This window comes from Lepidochelys olivacea, assembly GCF_965140295.1.
Source record: "Lepidochelys olivacea isolate rLepOli2 genome assembly, chromosome: 1".
NCBI classification, from domain to species: domain Eukaryota; kingdom Metazoa; phylum Chordata; order Testudines; family Cheloniidae; genus Lepidochelys; species Lepidochelys olivacea.
Window position 1 is genome coordinate 283,586,600 of NC_140411.1, and position 23,343 is coordinate 283,609,942.

Genomic DNA, 23,343 nt, shown 5'->3' on the forward strand with positions numbered 1-23,343 from the left:
GCTGAGCGGCCTCCATGCTTGCCTTGGTGTGGCGTCCGCATAGAAAAAAGGCGCGGAACGATTGTCTGCCATTGCTCTGACGGAGGGAGGGGCGACTGACGACACGGCTTACAGGGTTGGCTTCAGGGAACTAAAATCAACAAAGGGGGTGGCTTTACATCAAGGAGTATTTCAGGCAGGACTTCATGAAGGGTTCCAATAAGAAATGGTGCACCTAAGTTATTGTTCTTATTGGAACAAGGAGGTTAGCCTGGCCTCTGATTGATACATGGCTAGATTTACCTCACTGCACCTTCTCTGTGAGTGACTGCAGTGTGACCCAGAGGAATGAGTCCCCTAGACGGGGGAGGCGGCAAATGAATACAAAACAAATCTGGTCTATTTCTTGTTTTGATCCACTCCATCTATCTTTTACATCTTTGGCTGGCAGCAGACAGTGCAGAAGGACTGCTAGCCATCCTCATCTCTTGCCTGCCCGGCAGAAGATGGTACAATACGACTGCTAGCCATCCTCATCTCTTGCCTGCCTGGCAGAAGATGGTACAGTACGACTGCTAGCAATCCGTATCGCCTGCCTGCTCACCATAAGACGGTTCAAGAGGACTGACTGCAGGACTAAAGAGAATGACCTGGTCAAGTCACTCCAAATTTAGTCCCTGCGCCCATGTCTGCCCAGGCGCTCCCAGCCGACGTGGCCAGGAGCACCTCGGACATGACGAGGACGGCTACCAGTCGTATTGCACCGTCTGCTGCCAGAAGGCAATGGGTTGCTGCTACTGTGTAGCAATGCCGTACCGAGTCTGCCAGCACCCAGGAGACATACGGTGACGGTTACCTGAGCGGGCTCCATGCTTGCCGTGCTATGGCATCTGCACAGGTAACTCAGGAAAAAAGGCGCGAAACGATTGTCTGCCCTTGCTTTCACGGAGGGAGGGAGGAAAGGGGGGCCTGATGATATGTACCCAGAACCACCCGCAATAATGTTTTAGCCCCATCAGGCATTGGGATCTCAACCCAGAATTCCAATGGGCAGCGGAGACTGCGGGAATTGTGGGATAGCTATCCACAGTGCAACGCTCCGGAAGTCGACTCTAGCCTCGGTACTGTGGAAGCACTCCGCCGAGTTAATGCACTTAGAGCATTTTCTGTGGGGACACACACACTCGAATATATAAAATCAATTTCTAAAAAACCGACTTCTATAAATTCGACCTTATTCCATAGTGTAGACATACCCTCAGAGGCTGGTTCACTGGTGGAATCGGCAGAATTGTGCACACCGTCAGAGTGGGGGGTCGAGCAATGCCTCAAACATGGCATGTCTGGTGCCAGAGATAATATCTCCCTGGAAGTAGAGGGCCCCAGAAGGTGTGGAGACCTTGGCTCTCCAGGGCAAACCTGATTGGAGCTCTGGCACTTTTCCCAACCTCCCCGGAGTCAAGTCCCTGGAACTGGAGCAACAGTCTTACCCAGAGTGGATGATTCTCTGACCCTGAGGGATGCTGATGTGTGTGCTGGTTCCACTTGATACCAGTGGATCCATCAATTTATGTGGCTTCTTTCTGTGTTTGCGTGCTTTAGGGCACTCCATCCCTATGACTGGAACTCATGGAAGGAGTCTCTCCCTTCTTAGGCTTAGAGGAAGACTTATAACCTTACCTCCTGACTAGGCCCTGGCGCAGGGACCACAATGGTGGCACTGTTGGTGCCTGCCTCAGACTTTGTAATTAGAGGTGCACTCCTGGCAACCTCAAACCAATATATCGGGGGGAGAGGGAGGTTGCTTGGCCAGGGTCCGAATGAGGTCTCATAGTGACTTCCACGAGGTGCTTCCATATCGGAGAGTCTGGCATTCTCAGGTATGACTTGGAAAGGGCTGGCAGATACTGCACCTGGATGAAATGTGGGCTTCTCTCAAGCAGTAGAGGAAGTATTGATCTTCCTTGCTAAAACTACCCCCAAAAAGGAGCCCCAATCCTGCTCCTAAAACTATCAAACTACTAAAGATTACTATAAAAACAATAAAAATGGTAAAATTATTAACTGTATATTTTTTAAGTATGTCACATGTAAGAGGACACTAATAGTTCCAACCCAGACGATGAGGCGGTGAGAAGGAACTGGAGACGCAGTCTGCCTGCCTTGCCCTTTATCACCTCGGACGAAACCATGAGGGAGCCAAGGGCACATGCACAGACCAACAGACACTAGTACTTAACAAATCTCCAGCTCCAGATGTGTGGTTTAGATGTGTAAACCCTCAGTGCAATCCAGTAGGGACCATCAATCAAAGAAGAACTTAATGTTATATATCTTTGACTGATTATGTTAGACAACACTTTTTAAACAAGATTCTCAAAGATTTTAGGCACAGTGGCACTCAAACTTGTATGTTTACATCCTAAGAGACATGAAAGACCCAAAAAGAAAAACAAAATTTGCAACACTACTTTTTAACTTCAAAGTTGGGCTTAAATAGTATCTAGGAGTAACAGATCACTCTTTAATCATGAAAAAGCAGTGGTAATCAAAGGTATATCAGTGACTGCAGTGATATTGGATTGTCGAGCCAATATCTTTCATAAGCATTACATTCACTTAAAAATACTTAAAACTAGGAACATTAAGTAAAAATTAAACAGGAGTTAATACAATGTGTTGGTTGATTCTTTGTTCAAATGATAAAATATTATTAAAATGTGTGATCCCAGAGAAAGTAGAACAGAAATTTAACTCAATTAATATGGTAAACTGAATTTTTGATGAAATCTGACTCAATTTCTACTTTCTTTCTGAACATGGCAAGTTTATGTCTAGGCAGATCTAGTTATATGTTCTGTCCAGTGGCTAATATTTATAAAGATGTGATGTTGTCAAATCCCAGCAATTCTAATTATTTTCGTAGAATATACTCTATTTAGTTTCATAAGCTGTTTGAAATATTTTATTTAACACATTTTTTAAGTCCATATAAAATGGAACTTGCAAACTACTTAGGAATAGCTAGTTATGGCTGCACTGCCAGTAAAAATGCCAGAAGTGATAAATATGAGTGAACAGTGAAAATGAAGTTATCTATTTATCCTAGGAAAAGCATATATGCTACTGAAGTTTAAAGACTATAGGTCACGGTGAGTTCATGTAATTATAACCTTTTTGGCAACATATGGCCTTGACATGTCTATACAGCCACTTGCATTTCTCTGCTAAAGAAATGAAAAAAACACAGAGAAAGTTTGGATAGACATTTTTAAGGAAAAGGTTTGAGGAAAACATTGTTACTGGTATAAAGCAATAATGTAATTTTAAAGCAGTACAAAAATAACCATTAAGAGTTTTGATTACTATGGCATAGTAAAGTTCTATTTTAATAAAACCAATTAAGCATTAAGAATTTTAAACGGTTGTAGTTATTTTTAAAATTACTATTCATTCTTTACTTTTGAGGTCATATTTAGAACTCAGCACTGACGTTAAACATATACAAATCACTAAAATGAAAAAGGATATCATTCCAAAACCAGAAAAACCATGTCACATACATCCAGAATTTAGTTGCCAGGTATATTCCAAGAGGCAGTGCACTATGCATTGAGTGATCAAAGAATGATCTGTAAAACAACAGAAGTGATGTCATCATATAGTATGTTCTTTTATACATAATTTAAATTCAGTATCAGTACACATGAAAAACCTCCTTTTAATGTAATACATTAAATAAGAATTAGATCTCCCAATACTGTTAGTAAAAGATTTTGCTTCTGGAGGTCCTCAGAGTCTGTAGAAGTCCCATTTTTCAAGATGCCCTGATGCAGAAGGATGGATGAGAGTCAGTTAATGTCACTCCTCAGATGGTCAAAGGGGTAACTATGGTGTAATATAAGACACAAGGGAAGCGGGGCTGATATGAATCTTTAATCAAACATAATGTTAACGTTTTATGCTATCCCTAGGTCAATACATAAACTCTTAAAAAAACAATTTTAAACCTAGTCTAAAATAAGATATTAATGGTTGGACTCAATCTGCATTGAGTTGGACTCAATTACCCCATTCTCCTCTATGTTCATAGACATCATATCATTTCCTATTAATGGATTCCAAGACCTGAAGAGACCACTGTGATCATTTAGTCTGACCTTGTACATAACAGAGGTCATAGAACTTTTCCTCACTGTTTAAAATGTATGCCTTACTTCCAGTCTGAAGTTCCAGCCACTGGATTGTGCTATATCTTTATCTGCTAGATGCAAGAGCTCATTATCAAATATTTTTCCCCATGTTGGTACTGATGGACTATGGCCAAGTCACCTCTTAATCTTCTCGCTGTTAAGCTAAATAGATAGAGCTCTTGGAGTCTACTACTATAAGGCATGTTTTCTAATCCTTTAATCATTCTCATGGCTACTCTCTCAACCCTCTCCAATATATCAACATCCTCCTTGAATTGTGGGCACCAGAACGGGACACAATATTCCAGCAAGGGTTCCACCAATGACAAATACAGAGGTAAAATAACCTCTGCTTCTACTTGAGATTCCTGTTTATGCATCCAAGGACTGTATTAGCCCTTTTGGCCAGAGAATCGCACTGTCAGCTCATGTTCAGCTGATTAACCACCACAACCCCCTAATTTTTTTTTCAGAGTCACTGCTTCCAAGGATAGAGTCCTCTATCATGCAAGTATGGCCTGTATTCTGTGTTTCTAGAGACATATATTTATCTTTATACTTTTTATTTATATATTCATATTTAGACATATTAAAATATGTATTGTTTGCTTGTGCCCATCTTACCAATGACCTGTTCTCATTATTTACCACTCCTCCAATTTGTGTGTTACCTGCAAACTTTAACAGTGATGATTTTATGTTTTTGTCCCAGTCACCGATAAAAATGTTAAACAACATAAGGCCAAAAACTGATTCCCACGGGACCCCACTAGAAAACATACCCGCTCAATGATGACTCCCCATTTACAATTATATTTGGAGACTTATCAGTTAGCCACCTGAATCTTATAAATTACATGTGTAATCAGTGATCAGGCTCTTCACTTTTTACCACAGAAACAACAACAACAAAACAAAGAAAAGGCATTCAGTCTTCTGTGTAATCAACAAAAATCTTTGAATTGATTATTTTAAAGTTGCTCACACAAGTGTCATGTTGCCTTAATCAGTGACTCAAAATATTTTTAGTAGGATAACATGCTTAGATTATAATACAATACTTCATATGCCACTGACATTACACCATTTTAGAACTGTTGATGAAATGGAGAAGTCTTAACAAATGTTTACTCTAAAGCCACATGCTGACAGCAGTTAGAAATCACTGCTAAAGTGCTCACTCAGCAATATTCACATTGCGGTTATTTTAATAGAGTTTGAAGTGAATTCCTAGCCAAGAGAATGGACAGAAGTTGTGAATTACATTTACACAAGAGATTCCAATGTCAGAGTGTTCAAGAAAACCATACAACACAAAATATACTTTTTAAAAAAGATCTAAAAAAGGAAATATATATGCCTTGTTTTCCTCAGTCTGTAGTTACCACAAAAATGCCTGTTTTCTCCTATCTCTTGCTTTTCTCTCATTACAGCTTCAGACAGAGATTCTTCACAGAAACATTATCAGAAGGAAAACAGTAGAGTCAGTTTTCCATTTCATTTAATTCACTTATTTCTATGACAGGAAGCTAGTTCTTCAATTAAGCCAAAAAGAAATTTAAACACTGCATATAAGCCAGCTAATTCTCAAGAGCTGTCCTGAGTTCCAGCTAAGAATACCTATGAAAACATTTACCATTAAAAACAATCTCAACGATACATATAAAATGATGGAGTCTAAATTAGCTGTTACCACTCAAGAAAGAGATCTCAGAGTCATTGTGAATAGTTCTCTGAAAACATCCTCTCAATGTGCAGCGGCAGTCAAAAAAGCTAACAGAATATTGGGAATCATTAAGAAAGGGATAGATAGTAAGACAGAAAATATCATATTGCCTCTATATAAATGCATGGAAGGCCCACATCTTGAATACTGCATGCAGATGTGGTTGCCCCATCTCAAAAAAGATACATCGGAATTGGAAAAGGTTCAGAAAAGGGCACAAAAATAATTAGGGGCATTAAACAGCTTCCATATGAGGAGAGATTAATAAGACTGGGACTTTTCAGCTTGGAAAAAGAGATGACTAAGGGGGGATATGACAGAGGTCTATAAAATCATGACTGGTGTGGAGAAAGTAAATAAGGAAGTGTTATTTACTCCTTCTCATACCACAAGAACTAGGGGTCACCAAATGAAATAAATATGCAGTAGGCTTAAAACAAATAAAAGGAAGTATTTCTTCACACAATGCACAGTCAACATTTGGAACTCTTTGCCAGAGAACATTGTGAAGGCCAAGACTATAACAGGGTTCAAAAAAGAACTAGATAAATTCATGGAGGATAGGTCCATCGATGGCTATTTGCCAGGATGGGCAGGAATGGTATCCCTAGCCTCTGTTTGCCAGAAGCTGGGAATGGGCGACGGGATAGATCATTTGATAATTACCTGTTCTGTTCATTCCCCCTGGGGCACCTGGCATTGGCCACTGTCAGATGACGGGATACTGGGCTAGATGGACCTTTGGTCTGACCCAGTATGGCCATTCTTACGTTTTAATGAAAAAAATTGAGCCTACCTGTCACAGAATAGGTCAATCACTGGGAAGCGGGCCATTCAAGGACACACCTCAAGGTTCCTCTCCACAACACTGAACAACTTAAACAACCTTCCCACATCCTGCCTTCCATCATACCTACATAAAATAGTCACCCTCATCCAATGTTCCCTCTAATTTTTTTTCCATCCACATGCAGAATGAATTTGGTTATGTGCACTATATTGAGGTAATGTGCAGATGTGTGCCACCAGTAGAAACAAAATACCTAGATATAATATATATTTTTAAAAAGTTACTATGGGGATAATTACTCCAGCCAGGACAGGTTAGGCATTTTATAACTCACTATTCAAACAATTAAATTTAAGCATAAGAGAGAACTAAAAATTATGAAATGCACAGATCAGTCAAAAAACTAAAAAAGCACGCTTTGAAAACAGTATCAACAAGTACCACCACCACCACCACCAGTATGTGTTGGGAGATGAGAGAGAGAGAGAGACACACACACACACAGACTCTGTGTGAGTGTGTGTGAGAGAGAGGCTTGCCCCTTTAAATATGCTGCCCCTTTAAGTAGATTGACACTCACCAGGCTGAAGCCTGCTTGTTCAGACACAGCAGCAGCTACCAGCAAGCTCTCTCCGTCCCACTCCTGAGCCCTGTTGTGTCCTGTCCCCCAGCTCTGTGGAGATGGGGTACAGGACGGGGGGACACCCTGACATCAGTGCCCCCCTCCTACTTCCCCACTCTGCGAAGCAAGCGGGAGGTTCCTGTGAGCAGCTGGCCAGGGGCTGCAACGCAGAGGCAGGAGCAGTGCGCTAGTGGCAGGAGGGGCACCTGAAGTGCGTGGCACTTGATAGATTGCTGAGCGGCCACGCAGCTTAGAGGGAACTTAGCCCTCATCTACATCACACATTTACACCAAGGGGATTCTCTGGTGGAGACACCCATCTTTAGAAGAATCTTGCTTTATGATTAAAAGGAAAATTAGCTTTTAGTTTTTTTCAAAAATTTACTTCTGGGGTGCTTTATAATCAGTTTGTAAACTGCTCTGAGGCTTTCCTCTTGAAATTAGCATGCTTCAATCAGAGTTCTGACACAGAAATAAAACAGACACTAGACTGAGGAACACTATAACTCTCAAAGGCAACTTTGGAGACAATCAGAAACTTACTGAAGTGGTAACTGTGAAAAGTAAAAACTACTTTTTCCATAAGTAATTATTATATGAATGCTAAATATATCTAGCACAGTACGTGTCCTACAAACTATCTACAGGGCAGACTGAAAGGGCTTCCAAACATCTTTCTTAGGAAAACAAGCTACACATGCATTTGCTAAACTTTCCTGAATACATACTTACAGATTGATCTGGGAGTTTGTTTTTAGGTTAAGAATTTATAATGCTATGTAAGTTTATCTAGACACAGAGAAATCACCACCACAGGAATCAGATAAATATTCTAGCAGTAATATTATATTGTAGCCATCCAATAAAATATTCTTTCCTTAAAAAACAAACAAGGAAGCTAAATACAAAGAGGTTAATTTAATAATATTACAATTATAACGAATCAATAGAACGTAAGGACTTCAAATTTAAAGGTATTCCGTACCCAAAATTTACACTGAGAGTTTTCTGTTTTAATTTGGTAACCTGTTTGCTCTGTGGTATTGAGACAAAATTGGTGTATAAAATCTGTATTTAACCTGAAAACTAACAAAATAATATAAGTCTAAAGAAAAAAAACCCTTATAATTATTTGGATTAATTAATTCTAGTTGCAATTTCCCATCATTTTAAGTGCCTGTGAAACATATAGTATGGCAGCATTAATATTACAGAACACATTAACTTTTCTTCTTACAGTATAGAAGAACCACTGATAATTATATAAAAAGGCAAAGAAAAATGTAATAATAATAATAATAGTTTGGTATACACCTGGTTTTAACTTTAACCCAATCACCAATTCTCATACCCTTTCAACCTAACTCTTTCACATATCCACCAGCCTACTCCCGCAAGCTCACTCACCTGTTTACCAAGACATCCAGTAAGAACAATCCCAGCTTCTGTTCCACTATATTGCTGTCTGACCACCACTTTATCACCAAAACATTTCTGTCAGCAGTTAATACCCACCCTCCAATAGCTAAGAGACTATTCTTCATTACCTCTCCTTTACCCAGAATGGGAGAAAGAAACTTGTACTACATCTTGGATTTACACAATTACGTTTCTCTTCTAGTCAACTGTTATCCATGCATTATCTTGCTTTTCTTCTCAGTTTGTCTCATATTCTCACTAGAAAGACAAGGTGGGTGAGGCAATATCTTTTATTAAGAGACAAGCTTGTCTCACCAACAGAAGTTGGTCCAATAAAAGATATTACCTAACTCACACTCTTGTCTCTCTAATATCTTGGGACCAACATGGCTACAGTAACACTGCAAACAACAACAGATCATATCCTTACTGTTATTTAAGTTTGTTTTTAAAAAGAGAGGTTACTTACCAGTAACTGCTGTTCTTTGAGAGTGTCGCCTCTGTGTATTCACACTTGTGGGATTGGCACCTCCAGTCCAAGATAGGGGAGTCTACCAATGTCACTGGGTCTTTGCTGACCCTGAAGCAGAACTGGAAATAATGGGTGTTGTCCTTGGTAATAATGAGATCTAGTTGGGACTTACTCCCCTTGTATAACAAATACTGCCAGATTTATACCTAAGACATTTGTGCTGCTGTACAAAAATTCTGTTTAAATAATCTGCCTGGACATAGTTTTTCTCTGGCAAAAAGTTTTGGTCTTGAGCAAAGGGAGAGAGTCTTGCAGGCTAGGCAACCAGCTTTCAACTCCAGAACCATGATGTGTAGACAACTCCTAGAGAGTCCACAAACCTTGAAAAAAGACTGAAAAACAAGGAGAACATGCCAGTCCACTATGTGGAAACAACACACTAAAGGTAAAGGAGGTGAGAAGAGAATCCCCTAATAAGCTTGTGCTACTTTCACCTTTTGCATTTTCTATGAACCAAGACATTAATGGGTCAGGTGTAAGTAGAATAAGAAGCAGTACCTTTGCTATCAGTTGTATGGAGGCACAGACATAGCCTGGATAGCAGTATCACCTAGTTACATTGTTACAAAACGTGTCTGTGGATCAAAGTCTAGAAACTTGTGAAATCAGGGACTTGTTGCCACTTATACCATATATCAAACCATTTCAGGCAAGTGGCTTATCAGAGTCAATCGTGCTGAAACCTCAACACCAGACTCAGTCAACCTAAATGGATCCAAAGACCAGGTAGATTTTCGGGGAGGGCAAGCAGGATGGTTGCCCTGGATGCCAACTTTTGGAGGCACCTCATCACTACGCCTGGTTTTTTTTTTCCTCCTCCTAAGCTTCTCAGGGGGCACCGAAAACATTTACTATCCTGAGAGGAAAAATATCTTGGGCCAGCCCTGCTGAGGACTGATGTCACTTGTACTGGTACTGGATCACTTCACTGAGAAGTTCACCAGAGTCCAGCATGCTGGACTCAGTCGACCGAGATGGATCCAGAGATCTGAGTGCCACATACAGTATGCTCTGAACCACTCCTTGTTCTCTAGTCTATGGTGCCAAAATTTTGGTGCCAGTGCCAAGACTTCGGCACCAAATTAGGCAGACAAGTCCAGATTTCCACGTGGACTCTGGTACTGTGACGGTGCCAGAACCTTCATACCGAATTATGCCAATCCAGCCAGAGCCATATCTAAGGGACTGAGACCACAGCACTGAATTAGATCAACCTGGAGGAATCTGGGGATCTTGGTGCCTTGTTCATGGTTTAAGAACCTTGGAAATGACTGCCAACCAATTAAGACTGAGGAGTTGGATAATATGTAAGCCAGACACAGAGCCACTTAGGTTAGCACATTGCCAGACTTAGCAGACCAGGCCTGAGGAATCTCTTTTAGCAGTAGGGATGTGTGAGGCAGCCCTTGTGGTCCACATAGTTCTAGATGACACCTGTGCAAACAGATACCATTTCTTCTTTTAAATAAAGAAACCCATAGTGATAATTTAACTAAAACAGCCCTGAAAGGGCAAAAGAAAACCACTGACAAAAGAAGCGAGGACACTGCATGTGACCCAAACTCACTACCTCTTTTGGCAGTTAAGGAGGAACTGAGGGACAGTTTTATACCTTTGAAATCCTCCACATGGGGCAAAAGAGGAAGAAGAAAGTGGACACAGAGGACACTGGGTCACTCAGTGCCAGGGAGCACCAAGCTCACATGTGGGAATATTCAGAGGCTACTCAAAGAATATAATGTATAGTACTGAGAAGTAAATTAAGGGTCAAACAGTCCACATACTTTGCAAGTCCTCTGGAGAGCCTCAGAGGATATTGATATTTACAGTCATTATTCAAAACATAGAACATAATTATTTTAATGACTGGATGACAGATTTAAAACAACAGATTTAACTAACTTTCTGTTTGACAGTCATCTCTTCTGGCCACAGCAATAATTCCTGATGTTATATTCCACTTTGTATGAGTTTCTGAATGACTTTCAAAATGTTTCAGAATTTTAATTCTGAACAGTAATTAATTATTAACCTATTTACAATTCTACCTTGCTTCCCCTATCCCTCTCTAATAACTTTCCTCTTGACTGTTCCCTTCACAGTTTACACCAATGGTTTAACAGACATTCAGTACCCTCCCTCTGGAGACTGAATGTTTCTCTGCTCCTAGCCTTATTAGCTCAGTGCCTTTCATCTAAAATTAATTCAAAGGCTACATTTCTGAGATGACACAGCATTAGAGAGCCAAATCTCACAGACCTTTTTCTGAAATGTAACAGTGATAAAACAGAAGTTCTTGCAAAGAATGCTATATATCCAAAAGATGCATATAGATCTGTCAAAGAAATCTAATACAACTTTTATTAAGTAAATGAACAAGACATATTTTAAACATTTGTCTGGGTGTACTAGATTGAAAAAGTTGCCTGATAAAATACTTACTTTGAAAGAAACTGTACCATAGCCCATACACCACCATACATTAGCCCTTTAATGAGCCACGAATCAACATCTAGGTCTGCTATAAACCCAACCAGCCAAATAACTAGGAATGGAGTTCCTAGCATCACCTTCTGACGAAATTCCTGCACAGAAACAAATATTTCAGTAAGCAATTTACAGTTCTTTTAGTTTCTTCTTTACAGTTCTTTAACAATCTAACTAAAACAGTCATAACTCATTTAAGTCTAAGAGCCTTAGTATGGGAAGGGGGAAAAAAGCTGCTTTTTCTAAATGTATTTTTCTTCTTTTAAGCCTGCTCATACTATGCAAGCCATTTCTTTCCTAAATGGAAACTAGAGGTTTCCTACTAAAAGATGTCTTGATTTCTCTTCTAGCATCAGTGATTAGTCAAACAATTTTCATGTGTAAAATGCTTTATATTCAATTAGACTAGTTAAAGACCAAATTCAGAATTCATAATTTTTGAGCAAATCAAGTAACACGGTTGACCTCTGTAGATACCTGAGTCGTTCAAATTGGCAACTATGTTTTACACACTAAGAAAAACAAACATAAAAGCCATAATGCAATTAGGTTGGAAGTTAGAGACAAATTAAGAAAGTAATTTATTTAAAACATGGAAGATTGTAAAATCATTTGCAGCATTGCATATGGAAATCTAGTTAAGAGTAGATTGATAAATAAGGGGTAAAAGCAACTATAGTAAAGTGGAGTGGAAAATGGCTAAAAATAGTACCGTGATGTTCCACATTTGTGTCTCAATCACCTTCAGATCAAAAAAGTGCTAAGATTAGAACTAAAAAGATTTTATACATGCCATAGTTGCAAACTCACTCTGGGATATAAAGTCAAGTTATGTTCTTTCTGACTAGCACATTATCTCCAGTAACCTTTACCCAACTAAAATATATTTTACGTGTAGCACAGGAGCTATTGAGATGTATAGCTCTATACATCTTGAGGTAAATATTCTCCAATTGGAATTCAGTTAACAATTATACTGATCATGCCCAAGTGGGAACAAAATCCAGCTCACTATCAGCACCATAGGGGCTCTGCTATCCTAGCAGGACAGAAGAATAGTAGAAACTTATTGCTGTCAGTAGGCTAATCTAACACATAGGAAGCAGGTTTGTGGGATGAGAAAGTTCTACGTTTACATAATCACCTTTTTCACTTTTGTCTCTGTGACAATAGCCACAGTTTAAAGCAAACCTTTTATTTCGGTTATCCCAATAGCGCAGAGCCAGTACACTGAAATTACATAAAGATACCCCAGTAGAGATGGGTGGAAACAACTCTCTGCATTGTACTAGACAGTGACATGAAGCACAGGTGACATGCTCAATAACTCAAAAAGGGAGTTAGCCACACTATCTACAAGAGGCCATATAACTCTGAGTTTAGTATATATGACGAGAAAAGTAACAACTAATGTGTAAAAACAAAATAAAAAGATGAAAGTGGTTCATTTTGGTGCACAAATATCACACAAGAACACTACTTTCATGGTAACTCTTGATGATCTGACATATAAGCGAAGTGTAGGCGGTAACTAATAGCCAATTACAATTTAAATACGCAGTTAGGTCAGAATACAGGCTACATTCAAGTTATCAAGCAATCAGCAGAATTATGCAATTACTATATATTACATAGTAAATGCTATGAAGCTTACAAAAAGTAAAATTGCTTACCTAATATTCATGTAACTTTGATCTCATATAGTTAGACTGTAAGCATTTTGGGACAGGGGCCATCTTTTAGTCGTGTGTGTCTATACTGCCAAGCACAGAGGGGACTCAATTACTGACTGGTATACCAATCCTTAATTGGGGCCTCTAGGCACTACCACAATATGAATAAAGACTAACAATTTAAGTATTTACAAGTGTTAACTTAAAAATGCCGGAGAAAAGATTTTCTCAAAGACTGTAACTAAGGTTTTCATTACCAAGATACACTATCTTCGAACCAAGAAACAATAATTTCAAGCCTCATGTGCCGCATTTAGAGAATATCTGGCATCACAGCCATCTCGCTAACAGATGAAAATTAATTCTAGATGGAAATCCCCTGTATATATTTTATATAGATAGCTATTTATTACAGAGACTGACAGATCTCTCTCCTAGACACCTCCATTTCCCACTCCTCCTCAAAGATCCTACAATGTATTCCATCCATTCTTCCTCTGTAAGATTTTAAGTCAGTAAACACCACTCAGCTCAGGTCCAATATTCTTCCTGTGCACAGAGTTCGAAAATAAGCCTAGGTTCTAAATTGTCATTCCCTGGGTAACAAAAGATTAAAATGTCATTAGCCCACCACGCCAGTGCACTACAAACAATTTTTAAAAGCAGTTCATTTTTGTAGAAAATGTATGTTTTTGTTAAATTGAGCTGCTTATTTTTAAGGCTGACAGGTGAATTGCTTATCCATCAATCTAATACCACTGCTAAGGTTAAATATTCCAATTAGGATTCTATCTTACAATCAAATAAAAAGCCTTTGAAAACTAGGTAGCTTCATATGCCACCATTATACTGTCGCAGTCAGCCTCTGTGTTCCTTCACTTTGTCATACAACACTCACCAGCAGTTATACAGGAGAGCAAAGTTTAGGAAATAGCCTGAAACTTCTATTATCTGAGGGTGATTGAGAATCAGATTTGTCAAAGTATCTTGGCTCTCCGCAGGAAGCATACCGCATTGCTCCGAAGGCACTCTCCCTGCTGCTCAGTCAATGCAATAACATTGCCGTTGACCCTTGGAAAAAACTACAAGGCTGCTATGGCATTGATATAGAAGATGTATATAAGACGACGATATGAGATAATCCCAGAACTGAAACATGGGAAAAAGTTCTTGTTAATATCTATCTACACGAGCTCTCGTGCCATGCCAGCCACTGTAGTATTGAAGCACCTTTTTTGAAAAGGGAGGAATATGCCAAAAATATGGTTTTACATAATGAAAAATGTGAGGTTTCTTCTCACCTTATCAGCCTTTAGCTTTCTGAGAAATGATGGACTGTCGTATCCCTTTGCCTGTCTTGCCTCCTGTAAGTGGTTGATCATCCAAACATTTTTTCTCTGTTTTGCCAAATCAAGCGGTGATTCTCCCTGCCAGGAGTTTGAAAAATGGGAGAAATTTAATTTAAAAATAGAAAGTATTCAGAACAGTTTTACTTTTAAAATAGAAAATCACCCACATAAAATTATCATCATATTGAAAAGACATTAAATAATATTCTGGTATTATTTCACTCTGATGCTTACTTTGACACCAAATAGACTGTTCATTCCCTCCAGTCTTTTTCTTTTCACTTCCCTTATAACTGCGTGAGTGATGAGCACAATGCTAAATCCATGCTCATGACATAATTTCTATGTCTCAAATGCGACAACAACTATTGCCTTTAGGGATCCTCTGGCAAAACAAATCTGTGTTTAAATGTCCTGAACACTCAGTCTCCTTATCTGTGTTCCCGCCCCCCCAAACTATTGACAGGCAGCAGAAACTAAACCAAAAACATAAGCATTTGTTGCCCACTGGATCATGGAAACTCTCCACTGTATATGATTACTCCTCGGTTACTTCTTTACCTCAAGGAAGACATCATCACTAGAAGTCACTAGTACTACAAAATGTTTTCTATGAGAAAAGTTTCTCACAATTTAATGTTACTAGGTCAGCCCCAGCCTTTGTGGTCCTAGGAAGAAAATGGAGAAGGACAGGAAGTATATGGATTGCTGGCATCCAGTTTATCCTACCATTATGAGGTCCTTATGCTTGGCTTGTGCCAGGTTCTTCACTTATCTTGAAGGGTCCCAAGGCAGCAATGACATTGTCCTAGTTTCTCTCTCATTGCACACTCAGGAGGGGAGTTAGAGAGAGTGAGAGAGCAAGCGAGCGCACGGACTAAATGGATTTCCATCCACAGAGATTGACATCTGTTTTCTACTCCAAGAAAAAGAGCTAAGTGAAAATTCATGACTAGGGTCAGATGTTATAGCGGAGGCAAGAGACAACCAATTGTAGGTACCTCCAGCTCCAGTTTCGCATTTGACTCCTCCTCTCTTCTACTGGAGTTAACTCCCCTCCTAAACAAAGCATTCATGGAGGCTTGAAAAATAGCTGAATCCTCCATCACTCGGCCATGCCTAAAAAAAAATGAGACAGGTACCAGAAACTGAAGTTACCCAGAAAGGGCACAGTGTACTAGCAACTGAAGAGGAGCCTTTCAAAGCCACATAGGACAGTCACCTAACTACCATTGAATGCTAGTGGGAGTTGGGCACCTAACTTCCATTTGAGCCTTTGAAAGTCTCATCCTGAGTCTCCATTAAGGGATTAAGTAGTACATTATGGAAACCCTGAAGTGCATTTTTGTGGCTCCTCTGGGGAGTTTCCTTCCACGTCCTATATATGAGTGTTGAGCCAGCCTAGTCCATCAGAAACTTACACCAAAAGTTATCTTTATTCTCATTGTTACTCAACCAGAGTATTAAAATATAGGTTAAGCTAGCTCAACCCTCTGAGGAAACAGAAAATTCTGGGGATCAACCACAGTGAATACCCTGTCTACTCACAGATCTATTGGTTTCTTGGATCACTAATCTCTGGAAAACCCTGAGACACTAAGTTTTTGGTGTCATTTTACATATCCAAATTATAAAGATTACCTGTGGACAAGTAATCCCCTCTAGGAGTTGTTCTCCTAAGTAAATCCTGCGGTTGCCCCATTTCCAGCTGATCATCCCTTCTACTAGAGGGCCATGTGACACCTAGTGACTGCTTAGATAAAAAGACTGCAGGAGCTTTAAAGAAATCCTTTGACTATCCTTCTAATCAACTGGCCATTTTAGTGTATTCCTTTTATTAATATGGAGGCATAACTGATTTATTAAATACATTTTAATATTTATAACCTACATCAGGGAAATCAATTCTGGTCTATCAATACACTTATCTCTGTGCCAGTAAGTAATAACTATTTAGCTTGATGTGATCCATCATGTGTGATCTTAATGATCAGAAAACAATAGTCTAAGGGCACGTTAACGGGACATTCACAGTCAAGCCTTTAAAAGATATGACTGAAACCTCATACCAAGAAAACACATCAAGGATCCACTCTAAGATTCACTGGTAGAGTCAGTTAATTCCTCTTTCAGTAAATGCTCTCCTTATTTTAGAAATTCATGATTTAATAGCATAATTATTACTTTCATTCTTCCTTTGGAAATGGAAGACATTACAAGTACTCAAATAAGATTTCCACTGATTTGTTTTAATAGACAAAATACTTGCCTCATCTATGAGACTACCTCAGTCCGTTCAATAAATTATGGGTAAAAATACTGGATAACTGTGAGAGAATCATTATAACATGGGGTTACTGCCTAAGATTCAGTCCTTTCTCTCAGTAATGAAAGTCATTCTATCTCCTTTCCAATCCAATCCTCAAAGGAAAAGAATATGATCTTACCACCAGGAAGAGTTATTTATCTTCTTATTTTTATTGTTCAAAAAAGAGTTGAAACAGACAACCCCATATTAATTAAATTAGAAATGGCAAATTGATGCTATATCATCAACCCAGTATACTGCCTAGTGTCATCAGATCTCCAAGATGTGTGTCTCCATGTTTCTAAATATCAAGCTGACTAGATTCACTCTAGAAGCTTTTCTATTTCAGTAGAGAGCACTGATTTTTCTCCCTACTGTCTCTTGATCATTAACCAAAATCCTGGAGGTAGTCTTTCTGTTCAAAAGAAAACCATTGCCTTACTTGGATAACTGGTTCTGACCTGGGTCAACTCCCTCAAAAAAGCTTAAAGGGTAGTGTGATGTCATTTACTAACATTTTTAGTGCCTGGAGCTGACTGCAAACTTTTCCAAAAGCTTGAGCTCACTTGTAACATTTCAGTCTCTAACAAATCAGGAAATAAGATGGGTTTTCCATCCAGAGGATTCAAGAAATACTTGAAATACAAGAAATACTTTAGCTATACTACATTTTCAGTCAATTCCAAGCTCTCTGAGGAAAGAACTTTACTAGACAGGGTTATGGATATGTCCAGATCACCATCTGTTCCACATCAACAGTTCAGAATTGACAAACGTCTGAAAAAAAATCAAAATCTGATTTAAGGATAACTAGCTATGATTAAAAAGGCAGGAAAATCTAAAGTTGAAGCATTAGTCAACTGAAAAACTGGGAACAAGATGGGGCAATTTTCTTCTATTATGGACAGCATCAACTTAATTTAAACCTACATTTCTAAAACAAACTTTTATTTTGAAAACGTTCCTATAATAGAAAGCCAGATTTTTGTGACCAGGCCTCCTCAAACTCAATAAGGGAAACCTATAAATGTAAAAGAGAGAGAACAGTTATTTATTTTACAGTAACTGTTGTTCTTTGAGATGGTGTGGTCAGTGTGGATCCTCATGTAGGCATGTACGTGCCTTGTGTGTGAGACTGGATTCTATAAAATAGCAGTATCTGCTGAAACCATGCATGAGCGTGTGCCTGTTTTTGCTCCCAGACAAGGGCATCAAGGGAGAAGCAGCTGCAACCCTTTCTCACTTCCCTTGCATTTCAAAGCCTCTGGAGCAGAAATTCTGATATTTAGTGTTGTCCCGCGTGGCACAAAGATCTATTATGGAAACCTCTAATGATGGGTATATGCTTTATGATGGATCTCCACAGGGACCACTCATGATTAGCAATAGACTATTTGTTCCAGAAGTCTGTCAGGTCGCTGCTCATTTGCAGGAGGTATAGAGCCATTGGGTATGCCTACACTGCAATGAAAAACTCGTGGTTGGCCAGTGCTCAGGCTGCGGAACTGTTTCATTGTAATTTAGACTTCCAGGCTCAGGCTGGAGCCCAGACTCTAGGACAACTGCAAGGTGGGAGGGTCCCAGAACTTAGGCTGCTGCGGAAACACGGAAGTCAACACTGCAATGAAACAGCCCCACCAGCCAAGCCCAGCAAGCTCAAATTGGCTGCCATGGACCAGCCACAGGTGTCTATTTGCAGTGTAGACATACCCGTTGGGGTAACCCATTTCAGTGGTACCATGTCCAGAACTTGATGGCCCCTAGAAAGAGAGGAGACAAGCATACACCTCCTTGCTTGCTGACATAGTGCTTTGAGCTGTTACAGCTGCTCAGTGTTTCTATTTGTGGAACTCCAGTGTTACTAACACCAGCATAGAATGCGGCTTGCTAACTCAGCAAACCCTGATGTTATTCAGAAATAACTCCAGGCATGGTTCAGTGACAAAGGCACTTGGCAAGGTTTATTGCCCTTAAGGCACAGTCCCAGCACCCTGGCTCCACGGTTACAGGTACACTAAAATGTGAGTGCCCTGTGGTAAGGAGCAGTTCAGTCAGCAGCAGGAGTCTCTACTGTCCCCAAGGCCACACAAAGGGTTAAGGCAAGGTACCCCAACATTTAGAGACTAAGACAAACAACTTATGTACCCCCTTACATGTTTCATAACATCCACTTGTTACCTCCCGTTGTACCTTGCTTACAGATGTCCCAGGCAAAACATCCCTATTCATCATTTCTGTCAAACCCTCTTATCTGGTGTCAAGTCGCGAGGTACCTGGGCTAATCTTTTGGAGTGTGTTTATACACATACCCAGTATTTGTTGCTTCTTAGGAATACTTGTATTTTAGCAACACTAACAATACCTTTGCCAAGGTCATGTATCAGACAGTAAACTTATAAGGATCTGCTTTAATACATGGCCTGACTTTGGTTCATGGCCTAACTTTGCTGACTATGGTTCAGGCCTCAGATCTTTCACCAAGCCCAGTGCTCCAGGCTCTCTTTCTCCTACAATGTGGAGACCTATGTCTTCTGAAGAACAGGTCCCCTGAATTTGTAGATGGTACAGATGGGTTTCCCAACCACGACTGATATATCAATATTAAAGTTCTTGCTGGGGAAGTAGAAGAGAATGGAATCCTCTCACTAAAAACATTCTTGGTTTTCTTCCACCACCTCAGTTCTGTGATGACATGAGAAGGAACCAAAATATTCTTGTTCAGCTGGTGTCTCAACAGTGAACAGACAGAGCTAGGGTGGCCACAGGTGAAGCCTGGCAAGTGGCATTATGTACATGATTGAATCCAGAATGACTCGATTCTCCTGTCAAATTTGCTGCCTCTGAGAGGAAGCCAGGTTAGTAGAGAAGGTGGAAGATGGGCACTTTCTAGAGAACATTACCTTCTTTCTTGTGGATACTTTGGCTGACAACTCTCTGAGTATGATGGAGTCCTCTGCCAGGGCTGGTATTCGTAAGACTTCCTATAAGGAGTAGCATATAATTCTGAAGGACTGTAGTGCTGCCCATGAAGTTCTTGAGGGAGTGGCGTGTTGTCCACTTTCTGTCTGAAATGCTCAATTCCCATTGACCGGGGGTTCTGTCACATGTGTCCATGGCCACGTGTAGTGATGGTCTCTCAAACATTTGGCCCTTCTTAATTTTTTCCTTTAACTCACCCCGTTCTCTTACAAGATTTTAGATAGGAAGGGAAGGACCCTCTCCCAAGTGAGAAAATTGTATTTAGTAAACGGGGCTTGGTAATTTGCCACCTGGAGGTAGAGTAAAGCTGATGAATATGCCTTGTTCAAAAAAAAAAAAAAAAAAGGCGGGGTGGGGGGGAGTGGTCCATCCAGCTTTTCGGATCTTTGTCCTTGGGTGTGACTTTTGTGGACTTCGATTTTTTCCAGTGCTGTTGAAACAATCGGGGACCCTGAGTATGGATTAGCATAAAAATGTTCAAAGCTCTTTGGTGACATCTAATATTCCTCCTCCATTTTTCTGAAGTGAGAGCAAGAGTAGTGTAATCCTTTGACTGGTTCCAGTATCCCTTCATCAAATCAAAGAGTCTGTGAGACTTCTCACCAATGTAGAAATGTAGTCTCAATATCTCAGGCCTCCATAATGCAGGACAGGAAGCCTTGAAAAGCTTTGAAGACAATTTATTTGAAGGCTGTGGCTGGTGTCACCACCTTGTCCAATGAGGAAGATGACATCTTGTGTGAAGATGGGAGTTGTTGTGATCCCTCCGTCATTGCTGACCCTTGGGGCTCACATCAAGTTCTGATGTGGGTGGCCTGGCTAATGAGGCCACCAGGGAATGGGATCTCCTTTTCCTGGACATATGGGAGGGAAAATCTGTTCCTTGACATGAGAGACAGCAGTCCCCAACAATTCCAGTATGACCAGGATGGTATACCATATGGGTGCTGGCCAGATCAGTGCCACCTCACACCCCAGTACTCTCTTTGGGAGTTGCATTCTTAAGGCAGAGGAGAGGGATCTCCACTTGATGCCCACAAGAAGGAATTTATCTCCTCTTTAAATGTCAGTGCTGTAGAGAGATATAGTATCAGGACCGGTTCCAGTACAGGAAACACCTCTAAACATGATCCAAATTCCTCCAGTGGGTATCTCGCACTCATGCTAGGCTCCCCTTCACAGATTCTGGTGCAGAGGTCAGCCACAAAGGTCTCATTCCCTGTGCTGCTTCCAGTCTGACTGAGGAATCAGACACACTATTTGAACAGTGATGTTGTGTGTCTGTCTTCCAGAACTTCCCTTCACATATGAGCTATAATTGGCCTCTATGAGTGAATGTTGTCCTTACATACAGGCACAGGTGCTTGCTTAACTGCCTGGGATGCAGGTGCTATAGCTGTCAATGCCAAGGCTGTCAATACTAAGGCTTTTGGTGCTGAGATTTCCAGGGCTGAGGGCTTTGTCTATGTTGACATAGCTGGTGTTGAATTAATTGATGCCAGCTCCACTCGTGCTTCTTTTTACCTTCTTTCCAGTGCGTGACCTTGGGGTCTAATTGTGCTTGTGGGAGAATCGGCCAATTCTGGCTTGTCTAGTAGTGACCATCACATCCAGGTCCAATATGGACTGCTCTAGCACATGTTGCTTGAGTCAGGCATCCCTGGATTTGTGGGTCCTGGACCAAAAGCATTTGCCCATAGAGCACCTGTCCAGGATGTGACTCTATCCTATCATCCACCGTGTACGTCCTTAATAGGGATCAGTCTGTCATAGTACGGGCAGGGTTTAAATCCTGAAGGTTTGCAGTCTGCCGTGAGGCATGGTGGATGGTGCGAAGTGCCTTGCCCCACTGTACAGAGGGGTCTGTATTAACTTTTCTTCCATTTTTTTTTCTTTTTTTGTGGTACAGCGAATGAAAGGATTGTGAAGATGTTTTCTTCACAAACATAATGAAAGAAATGGTTTTAATGCTTCTAAGAAAAGTAGCAGGTTGGACACTTGCTAGTTTCTGTTCCACTGTCACAGGTGATCAGGGGGCGGGTTGTGGCTACCTGCCCTTTATGATCTCACATAGCAGGATGAGGCAGCACACGGTACATGTGCAGCCCTAATGGACAGTGCTATTCAAAAGAATGATCTTGCACCCATGAAGCAAATGTGCACCTATGGAGGGATCCAAACTGATACACATGCAAAGAAGAATCTCAGATTTCGTGTTTTAACCAATAAAGCTGATGGAAAAAATATATGAAAAATAATCAAAATCTTGTTTTTTCAACATTTTCTGACAAGTTCTAGACAAAAAGGTCTAACCTTTTCCTTGCAAAGATAACCTTGAAAATGCAAGTTGACAAAAGCCACTGTAGAGCAACTGCTAGATCTGAATGTACATTACTGATTTTTCTAGGGATCACAGCTTATTCTTGGTTTCACTTATAGCCACTTGGCAGTTCATCTCTGGGAGGGCCCAGAGTAGGACACAGTCATGCTGCCAAAGGTGGCATTAGGGCCTCTGCAAGTTCTCTCCCAGTCCGTTATATATAGTCACATTGGTCCCTTTTCTGAGCAGCAAGCATAACCATTCGGCCACAAGGAGGAAGAGCACAATAGCATGCTATGAGCACAGTAGCAGAGGTGGGAAGAATGTATCCAGATCCGGAATAGCAGAGACTTTTTAGCCTTCCTCAAAATTCTCCGAGGGTAAAAGAAGCTCACCCAGACCTTTCAACAGCTGAGGAAAATGGATGAAGAGACAAACCTCTTCACCTGCCATAAAGGGAAGGCACTTCACATTTATCTGACACCTATTACCAAAGATTGCTACGAAAGACAAAAAAGTCTCCACCTCTTTAGAGACAGCAACATGGCAAAATTTCAATAGTTACCCACTTCCAAGTGCACAGGTTTGGGAATCTAACTGGGACGGTAGACCCTGGACTTTGATGATAGATTCTTCCCCTCCCATCTCTGATATTTACTAGTAGGCTTAGTTTTTCAGCTAGTGGCTATCGAAGTATTTGAGCCCCACCTCTCCCTCTAACTCTCATGCACAATAAAATAAGAAATTAACTTAAGACAGAGCCTGAGCCACTATTAGTGGTTACAGAATTGCCATGGATTTGGTATGCATATTTATATCTAATCAGCAGAGATCTTCTATAATTCTACTCCTGAAAACCATGTCCCTTTTATAGGAACTACCAAAGCTTACAGAAAGATAGCACTTAGGACCAAGCTAGTAAAGTTAGAGAGACTCTCATAAAATCTAACTCTGAAAATTATTGAG

At 40.3% G+C, this 23,343-nt stretch overlaps 1 protein-coding gene across 1 annotated transcript in view; it reads right to left on the reverse strand.

The window, feature by feature from the left end:
• The window catches only part of ZDHHC17 (zDHHC palmitoyltransferase 17), a 128,071-nt gene that overhangs the window by 40,842 nt on the left and 63,886 nt on the right, over positions 1–23,343 (reverse strand). Inside the window, exons 8-10 of the mRNA XM_084635334.1 lie at positions 14,723–14,848; positions 11,704–11,846; positions 3,509–3,611 (exon numbers count right to left, since the gene is read on the reverse strand). Coding sequence (XP_084491460.1) covers positions 3,509–3,611; positions 11,704–11,846; positions 14,723–14,848 — 372 coding nt within the window. The remainder of the gene's footprint in view (positions 1–3,508; positions 3,612–11,703; positions 11,847–14,722; positions 14,849–23,343) is intronic.